General features: G+C 39.7%; 1 protein-coding gene across 2 annotated transcripts in view; it reads left to right on the forward strand.

The window, feature by feature from the left end:
* The first annotated feature begins 6,189 nt into the window (after positions 1 to 6,189).
* rundc3b.S (RUN domain containing 3B S homeolog) overlaps positions 6,190 to 13,395 on the forward strand; it is a 75,925-nt gene continuing 68,719 nt past the window's right edge. The window contains exon 1 of one of the 2 annotated variants that reach the window (XM_041567446.1): positions 6,190 to 6,905. In XM_041567446.1, the coding sequence (XP_041423380.1) occupies positions 6,811 to 6,905 (95 nt within the window). In that variant the 5' untranslated portion in view covers positions 6,190 to 6,810. The remainder of the gene's footprint in view (positions 6,906 to 13,395) is intronic. The other variant, XM_018269140.2, reaches the window with a different exon arrangement.

Here is a 13,395-nt window from a genome sequence, read left to right on the forward strand (position 1 = left end):
TACCCTGAACTCCTGATACCTGGTCAGTTACGCTACAAAATTACACAATGAAAATACACAATCTTGTACTTGTAAAAACACATCCCTGCTCTCCATAATTCCAGTCAAGTTTATTGAAAACATTTATTTTTCCCTAACATTTTCTCTTATGCAGTGGCATAACTAGATATTACTGGGCCCCACAGCGGATTATTTTTCAGGTTTCCAGGTTGACCAGTTTTACCAATATTTATTTAAATTGTATATGAATTAGGACCTGATGGGGCCGCTATACCTCCTGGTTCCCACCTGCAGCCGTAGGGTCTGCTTCCTCTATAGCTACACCCCTGGAGAATAAGTACCCTTGCACAAATTGTCCTGTGGCAGGATCCTGTCTGTGAATAACAGTATCTATGCAATTATGCTTTAATACTTTGAGCATAGGAGAGGTCGGTTATTACAAGGGTAAATTATAAATCATTAACTGAAAAAAAACCCAAAACCTCTCGCCTTTTTAAGTGGTTGCCATATTAAATCTGTTATTTGTGCACAGTGCACTGGAAGCCAGGACTTGCTTGGTCCAATAAGCAGTGCAAATACTGTATCAGGTTTATCCTTTTTGTAAGATGAACTTGACGGGTGGGGTCGCACCACTGAATGTGCAAGATCATTTTTGGTTTAATATATATGTAGACATGATGGAAATATAACAAAACAGATCACTGTTGATTGCTGTTGGCAACTGTATTCATATATGTTCACTGTGTGAATAATGTTCACTTGTGTAAAAAATATAATTGCATTGCAGTTGTACTGCATTCCCTCTAGATGGCGACAGAGATGAAGGAATGGCCTCATCCTATATAATAACGTTCAAGATTCTCTGCGTCCAGTCCCTGTGTCCGTGGGATTGCGCTACTGCGCATGTGCCCCACGGACCGTCTCTGGCTACATATGTTCTAGCACCCGTTAATTTAACGGGCTTAATGTCTAGTATGTTTTATAAAACCTTTAACATAGTTGTGAATGGAGAATGCATTATAAGAACATACTGATAGAACAGCACCTTGATAATGGCATAGTTAGAAATAGGTTGCTTTTAGGTATTCTTCATGGGCCAAATGCATTCTGCTCAGGTAGTGAACATCCAACCCAGCTGTTGGAGAGCAGGGACAGATACTCTGAGCATTTGCCCAAAAAGAGGAGAGGCACTACCAGGGGGGATGTGCAAATATTTTTTATAGATATCATTCTGTATTAAGTGTGCATTTTCTGAGCAAAATCTGCCCCATGTGTGCAGTGAAAGATGGATCACACTCATATCAGTTACTTTACACATGGGCTGGAAATGGGCCACACTTGTGTGGTCAGTACCAAGAATGCTACCCAGTAGACAGTTCTGCTATTCGCTGCCATAAGTCTTTTATGAACATCAATTGAAATTCTAATAAATAACAATGTTTGCTTAATTAGAGGAAAATCAGATTATTTTTATTGCAAGCATTTTTTCTCCCCAAAGTATTTCAATAGTAATAATCAGTTTAGATGTCTGTATCTGACAATTTTAACACCAGCGAGACTTAAATAAAGTATAGTATAGTAGGTATAAAGATATATATTAACATGTCCTAGTTTAGTAACTCGGCACCAAATCAATGTTTGCTTTCTTTATCAGAATGGCAGTAGATCAATAGGCTTACGGTATAGCAGAGTTTGTTGAAAAAGACAATGTGAGTGAGCGAAGGAGGGAGTGAAGCAACTCCAGCTCAAGTTGAGGTATGTAAGCATTTTATATTTCTACATTTTGCATTACGTCTACAGAAGTGCCAGAACTCAGTTACAACAGAGCTACTTTATAACGGCATCTCAGCTACGGATTTCAGCTGTTGGACAGCTCCTCTGCCCTTTGCTTCCCTCTGCTGGAAAAGCCAAAGAAAGAAATCTGGTGGATGAATTTTTTGAAGCTTTACTATTTGACAGCAAAATTCAGCAAATTGTTGAATTACTATTATTATAGTAGGTTTTGCTACAAAACAGCCATACATATTTCCTCTACAGAATTTGGGTTGAAAAATGAAAAGTCCATTGCATTCAACCCCTTCAAATGACCCCCAGTCTAAAATAAATATTATTAGATACATGAAATAGTCCAGAGGGTGCATACCATATGAGGCAACTAAACCCTGGTACTAGTGCAAAAAAATAAACAGAACCAAGGATAGCACTCCTAGGATTTAAAAAATTGCCAAACAAAAAAATGTAAATACCCAAAAAGAAAGGTGTATTACAGAACATTTCGTACCTTCATTTGTAGTGAAAAAAAAGTTAAGGTTTCATTCTGAGACTGAAATGTCGAGTAATAACCCTTTCTTTTTGTGTATTTACATGTTTTGTTTGGCAATTCTTTGAATCATAGGAGCACTATCCTTAGTATATATTTACATTTTGTATTTGATCTAGATCTTACAAATAAACTATTTCTTATCAACAAATGTCTTATTTTATATGAGAATTATTCACTCAATTTGGCTCTATTCACTCTCTATCGGCTCTTCTTTTGTGTTTTATTGGTACTCCTCTCTCCTTGCATATGTTTCACATGATCTCCAATAAAAGATATTTCTGTCTGGGCCAATGAAAAAAAAAATCATCTAGGTGGTTGGTGACAATAACAGAAATAACTGGTCCTAGGCCTGAATGCAGTCTGGTCTTTATTATTGTACGTTTAACAGTTTTTTTTAGTAATTTGACTTTTTCTTCTGTCTCTTTCCAGATTTCAAATGGGGGTCACTGACCCATCTAAAAACAAATGCTCTGTAAGGCTACAAATGTATTGTTATTGCTACTTTTTATTACTCATCTTTCTATTCAAGTCTGTTATTGCTACTTTTTAATACTCATCTATCCATTCAAGTCTCTTATTCAAATCAGTGCATGGTTGCTAGAGTAATTTGGACCATAGCAACCGGTTTGCTAAAATTGCAAACTGGAGAGCTGCTGAATAGAAAGCCATTATAACTCAAACATCGGCAATAATAAAAAATTAAAACCAATTTCTAAACGTTAACTCAAGGTGTGCAACCCCTTTAAGGTATACTATTAACATCTTGAAATTTTAACAATAACCAAACTGAAATCTATTCTACAGCTTATCTGGTTATATTTTTAACCATTTCTATAGACTGGGTGCACTAAGGGCTTTTGTTAAAGAGCCCTTCTGTGCTTCTGTTCTTATGGCTTTTTTTAGTTGGGTGCCCCTCCCCCATAGTAAAAGCCAGCTTGCCTATTTTTACGGCCATATCCTCTTGAGCATTGCCTGTCATTGTTTGCTGACTTTTTTCTTTCCTGCGCCTTGGGATTTAAGCCCATTGTGCTGGGGCTGTGCTACATAATTTTACATATCCAATACCAAATATCAGTATCTGTTCATGCATATATATGCATAATATTCCGTACAAGTTCTTTCTTCTTTTTTTTGTCCTGCCTCTCTAGTAAAGTAGCTGATATCTACAACTTTGCCCACTAAGATCTGTTACTGTTTTCTTATTTTGGTAAGTTGCTGTGGATTATGCACAACCATAAGTGTTACCATCTGTCTTTATATTACATGGTTTCCAATAAGACCATGTCTTTAAATTTGGCACTAATGCTTCAAAATAAATGTTTTGATAGTCTCTAGTTTCCCATTCCAGCTTCTGCATCTGGGTCCTGTGAGCTATGTGACTCATGACTGCTAATCACATCTTCATGCACCCTCTGGAGTCTTTCCCTTTTGGGCTTGGGATGTTGACATCTAAAGCTTTGGAAGGCTGAGCTCAATGCACAGCAATACTTGTCCATTCACATAAAACAGCTGATCTCTTTTTATGATAGAAAACAACAGGGACCATTAGAGTGATGCATATCACCAGTAACCTGTGGACTGATCACCATTAATAAGCAGCAACCATTAAAGCAACCCCTTGGTCTCCGATTTAATTCTTCCATAGACCATTTATTTAAATGTTAATGTCACTGGTCTCTGCTGCTTAGGCACTGCTTCTGTTGCTGATGGTGAATTCTCCATATTTCACTTCTTCAAGTCAAAAGTGAAATTACTACAAGGTTGCACAACGGTTAACACTGCTGACTTACAGCACTGGGGTCTTAGATTCAGTTCCAGTTAAAACACTTTCCACAAGTTTAATTGTCTCCTGATAATATTGACCATAGTGTGTGAAGGTGATAGGACCTTAGATTGTAGGCTCCACTGGGGCAGTGCTATACAGTAAACATTCAATTTTTTTCTACCGCAGTTTACGCCTAACCCCGATTTTTTCTGTCTCCTTCAAGATCATACCTCCCATTTTTTTTGCTGGCCAGCAAGGTTGGACTGGGCTGGTGGGACACCAGGAAACCCACTGACACATGTTTTCTCCCCACTGGTACCTGTGGGCTCCCATCCCCAATTTGGCATAATTGCGCTCTCTGCGCTAGAAGAGCCGAATTTCCAGTTTGAAAATCGGAAATTCGGCTCTTAAAGTACCAGGAGCAGCATTTTTGCTGCCCCTGGTACCCATTAGGGCGCTGCCACCTGAGCTCAATTACTCAACTCGCCCTTGCATATGGATGATCTTGCGGATAGGGTAAGGTCCCCATAGGTAGTAGTCCTGGTGAGCGCCGGACACTCCAGACACTGCTGGACAGGGTATATTCCTTTCCTAAACTTGCCATGACATATTTTCATATTGCTCTCCCAGTGCCCATACCCAATAACTACATTCAGGCGCACTTAAAAGAGAATTAGTTTAACTATAAAATCAGTAGCCGGATCCCTTTATCAAAATCAGGCGGCTCCGAGAAATATTATCAGAGGTACTGTTGGAAAACCAAGTTCTCAAAGTATGTTGATAATGTGATGGAATGTGGTGTTTGTGGAGATGGGTTTTCCTTGTGAAACAACCTAAAGGCCCTAGGCAGCAGGAGGCTCCATATTCAGCACTTGGGCAGTTCTTAGATTATATAGGGACCCATAGGGTTAATGTGCCCCTATGGCTTTAAATCCCTACACTTCCTGATCTCCCTAGTTGCTGGGCAGATGCTCATGTAGCTAGTTGTAATTTACATATCCCAGTTATTGGCTAGGAGGCTCTGTGACCACATCTTGTCACACTTTGGTATAGATAGTGAGAAGAGGTGGATCTTCCTCTTTGACTCCTGGTGTCTGACCCATCCGGTTGTTTCCAGTTAGCCTGGGTACAACAAGGCCCAGTAAAGCCTGTTTGCCCTAGAGGGACCTGAAACCCTATCAGGGACCTCGTAAATGAGGCTAGTGAGTGGCAGGAATATAATTGTTATAGACTCTCTAGGAGAGTAAGACAGTGAGAGAAGATAGAAAGAGCAGCTTTGTGCTCCATCAAGGAGGTGTAGCAGGGAGTAGCTTCACAGGCTGTAAGATTTGCCTACAGTGAAGGGACACAGTGGATAGGGTGTAAGGCTTTAGGTTCTCCTCCCTGAGATCCAGGCCACGTGTGAGGTGTTTCTGCCTGGAGGGTAGTTATATTGCCTTGAATACAGCCTCAGGGAATGCACCTGCATTTACCTCGGATACCTCTTTTCCATATAAGGGATCTTTCTGTAATTTGAATCTTCATACCTTAAGTCTACTAGAAAATCGTGTAAACATTAAATAAACCCAAAAAAACAGTTTTTGCTTCCAATGAGGATTAATTAGATCTAAGTTGGGATCAAGTACAAGCTACTGTTTTATTATTGCAGGGAAAAAGGAAATCATTTTTTTAAATTTTGCTTGTTTGTATAACATTCTTAATTCAGAGCTTTCTGAACAACGGATTTCATGTAAACATTAAATAAACCCCCAAAAAAACAGTTTTTGCTTCCAATGAGGATTAATTAGATCTAAGTTGGGATCAAGTACAAGCTACTGTTTTATTATTGCAGAGAAAAAGGAAATCATTTTTTAAAATTTTGCTTGTTTGTATAACATTCTTAATTCAGATCTTTCTGAACAACGGATTTCCGGATAATGGATCCCATACCTATGCATGCATAAATGCCTATGCCATGCTCTGGGTAAGGCATCCAACTTTTGTGCCTCTGTATTGTAGAGTTCCCAATTTCCCATTATAAGAGCTGACTGGCTGTACTTATACAGTATAATGATATGGTTGCTGCACAATGGGATTTTATAGTAAAATCCTCGGCGTATAAACATTCTTTTTTCCCGTCCATGATCTCCTGAATAGCCCATGCAGCTCCCACTCAGCTTCTACCAGCCTTGTGGTTCCATTGCTGCTGGTGCTGGGCAAGAGACAGACTGAGATAAACTTCCGGTGTGGTCACATGAGATCTAATGCTGCTGCTGCAGCTCAGAGAGGAAAATCCAGCTGCTGAATGATCACAAACCAGTGCTGCTCCAGACACTCTGGGAGAACGAATCACCTGCCGCTGCTACTGGGGGAGGCATCTCAGGCTCCCGGCACCTCTTGTCCCAGCTTCTCACTGCCATACGGAGCTGGCAGTTGGAGTGCAGACTATTTGCAGAACTGTAGCCAAGCTAAAGAATCAGGTGCTCAGCTCAGTGATGCCGGTACTTGCCATTCCCTGATCTCCTGCCTCTCGCTGGGCTTTGTGGGCTAGCAGTCTCATGTGCTGGGCTGCCTGGGACCTGGTGAGATCAGCCTAGTCAGCCAGTGTCAGTGAGAGTGACTGGGGGAGGTGCAGCACTAGCTCATCATTTCTCGGCTGCTGGTGAATGGCAGGACCACTTCCATAGGCAGGGCAATACCTCCACATATACAAAGAAGGGGACCGGGGGTGTCCAGCCTGGAGATGGCATCCTTTAGCTTGGGATTAAGTCTGTCTAGGAAGAAGAATGTCTTGAGGAATGCAGCTGTGGAGAGGAAGAATCTGCTCACAGTATGCAGGTAATTCCATTGATCTATATATATATATATATATATATATATATATATATATATATATATATATATTCAAAATCTTGCAACCAGTAAACCCACCTCTGCTGTTGGACTACACTTCCCCGCAGTTGAATGCTTTTGGGACACTTGAAGTTGTAGTTTAACAACAGCTGGAGAATTGCAGGTACATAAACGAATACAACTGATAACAAGTGCAACTCTGCACTGTAAGGGCTAAGCTACACGGGCCACTTTGCAGGATCGTCAGTTTTTATAACGCCATACCTACACCAATGGTGCCTTTGATCCACAGCAACTCACCATTCATTTAAGGTGACTTCTGATGAGTCAGTGGCAGATCGACAAATCGCTACCACTGATATATATTTAAATGATGGCAACCTGCATATACTCACTATTGGTTATGTGAAGGGGCATGCGTATGTTGCAGACTGGGATTTAGTTGCATGCACAAATATGCTGATAACTGTTGGTCTGATAATTATAACCTGTGTAGCTTTATCCCCAAACAATCAGTGTTTGTGCTGTTTGCACACAAGTACTGGTTAAATGTGTGGTACACAACTGCAAGCAGTGCAGTAGTATTACTGGGGGAAATATGCTAGGTTTTTTTGGTGTTACACAAATCTGTATGTTGTATGGGCCGATAATTAAGTCGGCAGTTTATTGGGCAGTGTATGGGGCTCTCCATTGGCGAAAGACGGCCAGATGTTGATCGGACAGGTTTATAAAATCCTGACGGATTGCAGACTGTATAGGTTTGTTTATGTGGTCCTTGATCTGACTGCCTCAAGGTGGGCATATCGGGGAGAGGTCTGCTCTTTGGGGCGACTTCGGCAAATGTGCAGATCTCTGAATGTATAGGTACCTTTACCCTTCATAGGCAGTGTGAGATCTTTAGTTTCAGCGTCTTGGGAAACGCCGATTGTGATCATTTATGTGTTTTCCTTTGAGTTTTCCACATTGTGCAAGCACATGATGTGCTCTTCAAGGAAACAAGTGTAAGGCTATCCCTCAAACAGGCAACAAAGGAACCTCTTCTTAAACAAACGGCCCGCTCAGGGAAAGCCATTTCTGCTTACGAGAGGGATTAGTTGTTGCTAAACTACAATTTAAAATTCCCTCCACTTCCTGAAATTGATACAAAAATTATAGTGAAAAATGAACAGATATTAAAATCGGCTTAATGGCAGCCTCAGTGTTGCAGTTACTAAATCGCATCTTTTATATCAATAGCTCCGACATGTTTCACAGGGCTTTACAGAGATTAAACATCGTTCACTGCCCCAGTGGATCTCACAGTCCCTATCACATTCACCACGATCAAGTCTATCAGCAAAAAAGTAACCTGCCTGTTTGAAGAGGAAAACCATGCAGAGACATATATATATATACTGTATATATATATATATATATATATATATATATATATATATATATATATTATAGAAGGTGGCCTGGCTGGACTCAAACTTAGGATCCCAGAGTAGTAGTGTTGACCACTGCACCTCTAGTAACATTATATTTACATCTTGCATGGCTAATCAGCAAATAAGCAAAAAAAGATGCTTGCTGCAGACTGCACAGATTTCTTTCCAGATTTGTTGTATATACTGAAATTAATTACAAATTTGCTTTTCAGTACTAGGTTATTTAATGTGTTCAGTTTTAAGGGTAGTTCACATGAGGAGATTCGGGGAGATTTGGTTGCCTGGCGACTTATCGCCTCATCTTCTGAGCGACAATCTCACCGAACTGCCTCAGCGTTTTTTCCCATAGGCTACAATGAAAAGTCGCCTGCGCTAATGCACACGCGGCGATGCGCTTTCTATAGTTGCCCGAAGTTGCCTGTGTGAGGCAACTTCGGGGGACTATAGCCAGGCGACAAAAGCTCCCCTTGTGAACTAACCCTAAAGGGGTGATGTGGGCTGAACAACCCCACAGAAGATTCACTTAGCAGCCTATTTATTATGTTGTGTAAAAGATATATCGTTAAAATAACATTGTAAAACGCTTTCAACCTTGCATAATCAATTAAAAGGGTGGTTCACCTTTAAGTTAACTTTTAGTATGTTATAGAATGTCTTGTACTAAGTTACTTTTCATTTGATCATCATTATGTATTTTTTATAGTTTTTTTATTATTTACCATCTTCTGAATCTTTCCAGCTTTTAAATGGAGGACACTGATCTTTCTTTTCAGGTGCTCTCCTACTCATAATCCAGTCTCTCATTCAAATCAATCCATGGTTGCTAGGGTAATTTGAACCATGGCAACCAGATTGCTGAACTTGTAAACTGGAGAGTGCGGAATCAAAAGCTAAATAACTCAAAAACTACAAATAGTAAAAAAATTAAAACCAAAGAAAATGAACTCAGACTATCACACTCTATCATACCGACATAAGTCAACCCCTTTAAAGTCAATGGGGAAGCAGCAAGTAAGTTCTACCAGAAGTCTCTCTAGGAAAAAATGCATAAAATGCCTCAATGGAGGATTTTCCCCATAACATTTTCAAAAAGCTGCTTAGAGTTATGACAGATTTGTATGCAGACACTGAAAATCAGTAGAAATCTTAAAAAGTACAGTTTTTTATACTGCGTTTGTGACTAATTTTGTTAGCATTTTTTTCACAGCAGAATATATAGGCCCCTCAATAAATAGGGGTTAATAAAAAACATTTGGATGTGCTATAAGTTTTGTTAATGTTACTTATTGTTTGTTTCTGGGGTCAGTGACCCAATACCATTCTTTAATGTAGGCTGGCAAAAAGGGAAAGTTGGGAGGATGTTACTTAGTAACCAGAACAATTAAAAAGTTGCTTAGAACAGGTTCATTAAGAAACACTACTTCATAAGCGTTTTTGAATTAAAGTCAAATTTGTGACCTAAAATCTGGTATGGCTTCAGCCTGTATTGAGCTACGTTGAGCAGATTTCAGTGCTGAAATGCACAAGTTTGATGTGCTCCATGTGCCCCTGCCCTAAGAATTGCTGATATAGGCCATATTGGAATTACATACATTAAAAAAACAAAAAAAACAAGACAAATTAGACCAAAGTGTCAGATCAGAAGTGATAGGTTTAAATATAGAATCCTTTATTACAATTATCTAATAAACTCTAACAGCAGGAATTGGTGTTTCCTATAGGCTGTTTATACATATTATTAAAAAATTTGTGAATTTCCCGCAAAATTTGCAAAGCGGCAAAAAATTTGCGAAATGACGTTTTTTTGAGGAGAGGAGTTGAGGAGACTCTGTATGAGGCAGTCTCCTCAACCCTAATGACTTGTATGCAAAACCACACAGTGACTCTTTCTAAGCTGATCAGATAACCCTGCACTACACTGATGAGCCTCAAGAAAGGCGAAACCGGTCTGTAGTTGGGAATCTGATCTGCTATTATCCTGGCTTCTTCTTTAAAAACCCAGTGAGTGAGCTGTAGCCTATAGGATAAACCCACGTAAATGGGATTTTCTTGGAGCTTGTGTGGAATTCATTCCCAGGATTCCTTTTGTTTACAGGAATTTGAGAAACCGACCTTGTTCATTCCTGTGAAATTCATGTATCTACACCTGAGCCAGTGTAACGGTTCCAGGCGCAGGCAGGAGAGGAGGCCAATGTCAGTACAGGGGATAATTTTCGGCCTGTGTATTTCAGCAAGCACATTTCAGCCCCTGTCTGGCATTATTAGCCTTTAGGTTAATAAAAAAATGGAAATTCGTCCCAACATGTTACACTTTGCACTGCATTAGTAAATGAGACACGTGGGGGCCCATTTACTAAGGGTCAAAGTGAATTTTTCAAATTTAAAAAAAGGTTGAATTTCGAAGCAATTTTTGGGTACCTCGACCATTGAATAGGCCAAAATTGATTTGAATTGAAAAAACTTCGAAAACCATTGGAAAATCACAGTATCATCTCTTTAAAAAACTTCGACTTTGACACTTCGCCACCTTAAACCTGACAAATTGCTATGTTAGCCTATGGGGACTTCCTAGAACCTATAGCCAGTATTTGGCTAAGTTTTTAGAAGTCAATGTTTTTTTTTTAAAAATCGATTAAATCATTCGAATCGTTCGATTCAAAAGATTTCTAACGATTTGAATTCGATCGAAAACGGCTAAATTCACTCAAAAAAAAACTTTGACTATCGAATTTCTACAACGTTTTTCAACTTCGAAATTCGACCCTTAGTAAATGTACCCCATGTTGTTGCAAAAAGAAATCTATAGCTTATGAACAGGTAGGGCAGCATTAAATTCTTTTGGAGGGACAAGGACCAGTCAATAGGTTTCAACTGACCAAACTAAATTAAAGTATAACAACTCGATCTCATCAGTGATAGCAGATAACAACTGTATTTAAACTTTAATTTAAAATGACTCTGTAAGTGAAGAATAAATATTCCACAGAAGTCTCATTGGTGGAAAGCAGACATTTTTCATCAGCATTTCTTTTAGACAGCAGAACCATGAAATAGCTGCCAACTCTTGATCATGATCAGTAATTCATGAACATGTAGAGCTAGTAGGCTAAATAGGAAAGCATGTGCTACATAACTCCATAGGGTTACACTTTGTAAGGTCCTTCCATGCATTGAGCCTTTGTGCATGGAATACAAAAACCTTGCCAGTGGAAATGTGTGCCATCTTTCTGTCTGCTCTTGTTATTATTATTGGCTGCTGTTGCATGTAGTACCTTAAGTATCTTCACTCTGTCCAAGTCACTTACACACGCAGCCAATTACTAGATTCATTTTTGCCAGAAACATGTATTCACTTATTTATAATCAGCTTTTATAAAACATTTGTGTGTGTGTGTTCAGATCCCACGCAGTTGAATGAAAGATAATGCACAAATGAGCCCAGGGGAACTTAATGACTGGTGTTCATTCTATTTAGATGACTCATGTAATTAACAAAACACTGCCATGCCACTGAATTAGTGTGTTTCTTGGCCACTTATGTTATTTCTTGAGTACTAATTAGCAGCTAAAGGTAGAGCATTAAATAAGGTGTCCTATTAAGAAACACAACCCTTAAAAAAGATAACGATTGCAGAAAATGCGTCATATAATGGAAATAAACGTTCTAAATACAAAATCTTTTTTTTTTTACCATTGCCAAGGTTTTTTTGGCATCAAACCCCACATGATGAGTAAACTCACACAGGGTTTCCTTAAGGATTGCTTGTACTGAAAGGCACAAGTGATCTTAAATTGGCAAGTAATCTTAAATCAAATACACTGTTCTTTATGTAGAGTTTTGAAATGATTGAAAACTGTAGGTTATGGGTGTATCGATGGCATTACATGTGGCATTCTGTACTGATAACAATGCTCTCAGTCCCACATTCAGCTGAATCCAAGGGGCAAATTCACTAAGCGCCGAAGCGCCTAACACTAGCGTCAATTCGCTAGGGTTGGGCATTTTCGGTACTTCGCAAATTCACTAACGAACGCTGGCGTAACTTCGTTAGCGTTACTTCGCACCCTTACGCAACGGACGTAACTACGCAAATTCACTAACACGCGCATTGTACTGAACGCTACCTTTTACGCCAGACTTCCTTCGCCACCTCAGACCAGACGAAGTGCAATAGAGTAGATAGGGATTGCTTCAAAAAAAGTTCAAATTTTTTCTAAGTCCCAAAAAATGCTGGCGTTTTTTTCTATATTATTGGTGATAGGCTGAAAAAGATCGAAATTTTTTTTGGGGCTCCCCTCCTTCCCGCCTGCATTTCCTAACTCATGGCAACTTAACTATACAGTGGACACATGTGTAGGGCAAAATAAAAATTTTATTTGATATTTTGAAGGTTTCCCAGGCATTTGTAGTGCTGCTACATATTCCTCCATTGAAATTTGAATTTGGCGTCGTATGCAAATTAACCATCGCTAGCGTAACTTCGATTCGCTTAGCGAATCAACGCTAGTGCAACTTCACAACCTTACGATACCCCTGAGCGCAACTTCGGATTTTAGTGAATTTGCGGAGCGCTGGCGAAACTTCGCCTGGCTAAGTGTGGCGAAGTGCGGCGAAGTTACTACGCCTGGCGCAACTACGAATCTTAGTGAATTTGCCCCTCTTTTTCAGAAGGATTCTCCTGAATCCAAGTGCCTAGTAGAACCCAATCTGAATTCTTCAAAACATGTGCCTTTAGATCACAATTACTGACAGGTGTGGATTATTTACCATGCATATGCCAGTTAGGATTTGGTTTAGTGTTTGGTCACATACTTTGTGGAAAATTCATTATTTGGCCAAATTCTGAACGGGATATATGCTGTGATTCACCAGTTTTGTAAGGGCTCTTACTCACTGGCGTTCTGACCTGCGCTCCCCTGCGTTCCGTTTTTTGGCGTTCAGCCGCAGGGGAGCGCAGGAATAGACGCATGTCATTATTTCAAATGGGGCTGTACTCACTCAGGCGCGTGTAGGCGCCGAACGCAGGAAAAATGCAGCATGTTGC

The sequence above is a fragment of the Xenopus laevis genome, chromosome 6S (genome assembly GCF_017654675.1).
Source record: "Xenopus laevis strain J_2021 chromosome 6S, Xenopus_laevis_v10.1, whole genome shotgun sequence".
Taxonomy (NCBI): Eukaryota; Metazoa; Chordata; class Amphibia; order Anura; family Pipidae; genus Xenopus; species Xenopus laevis.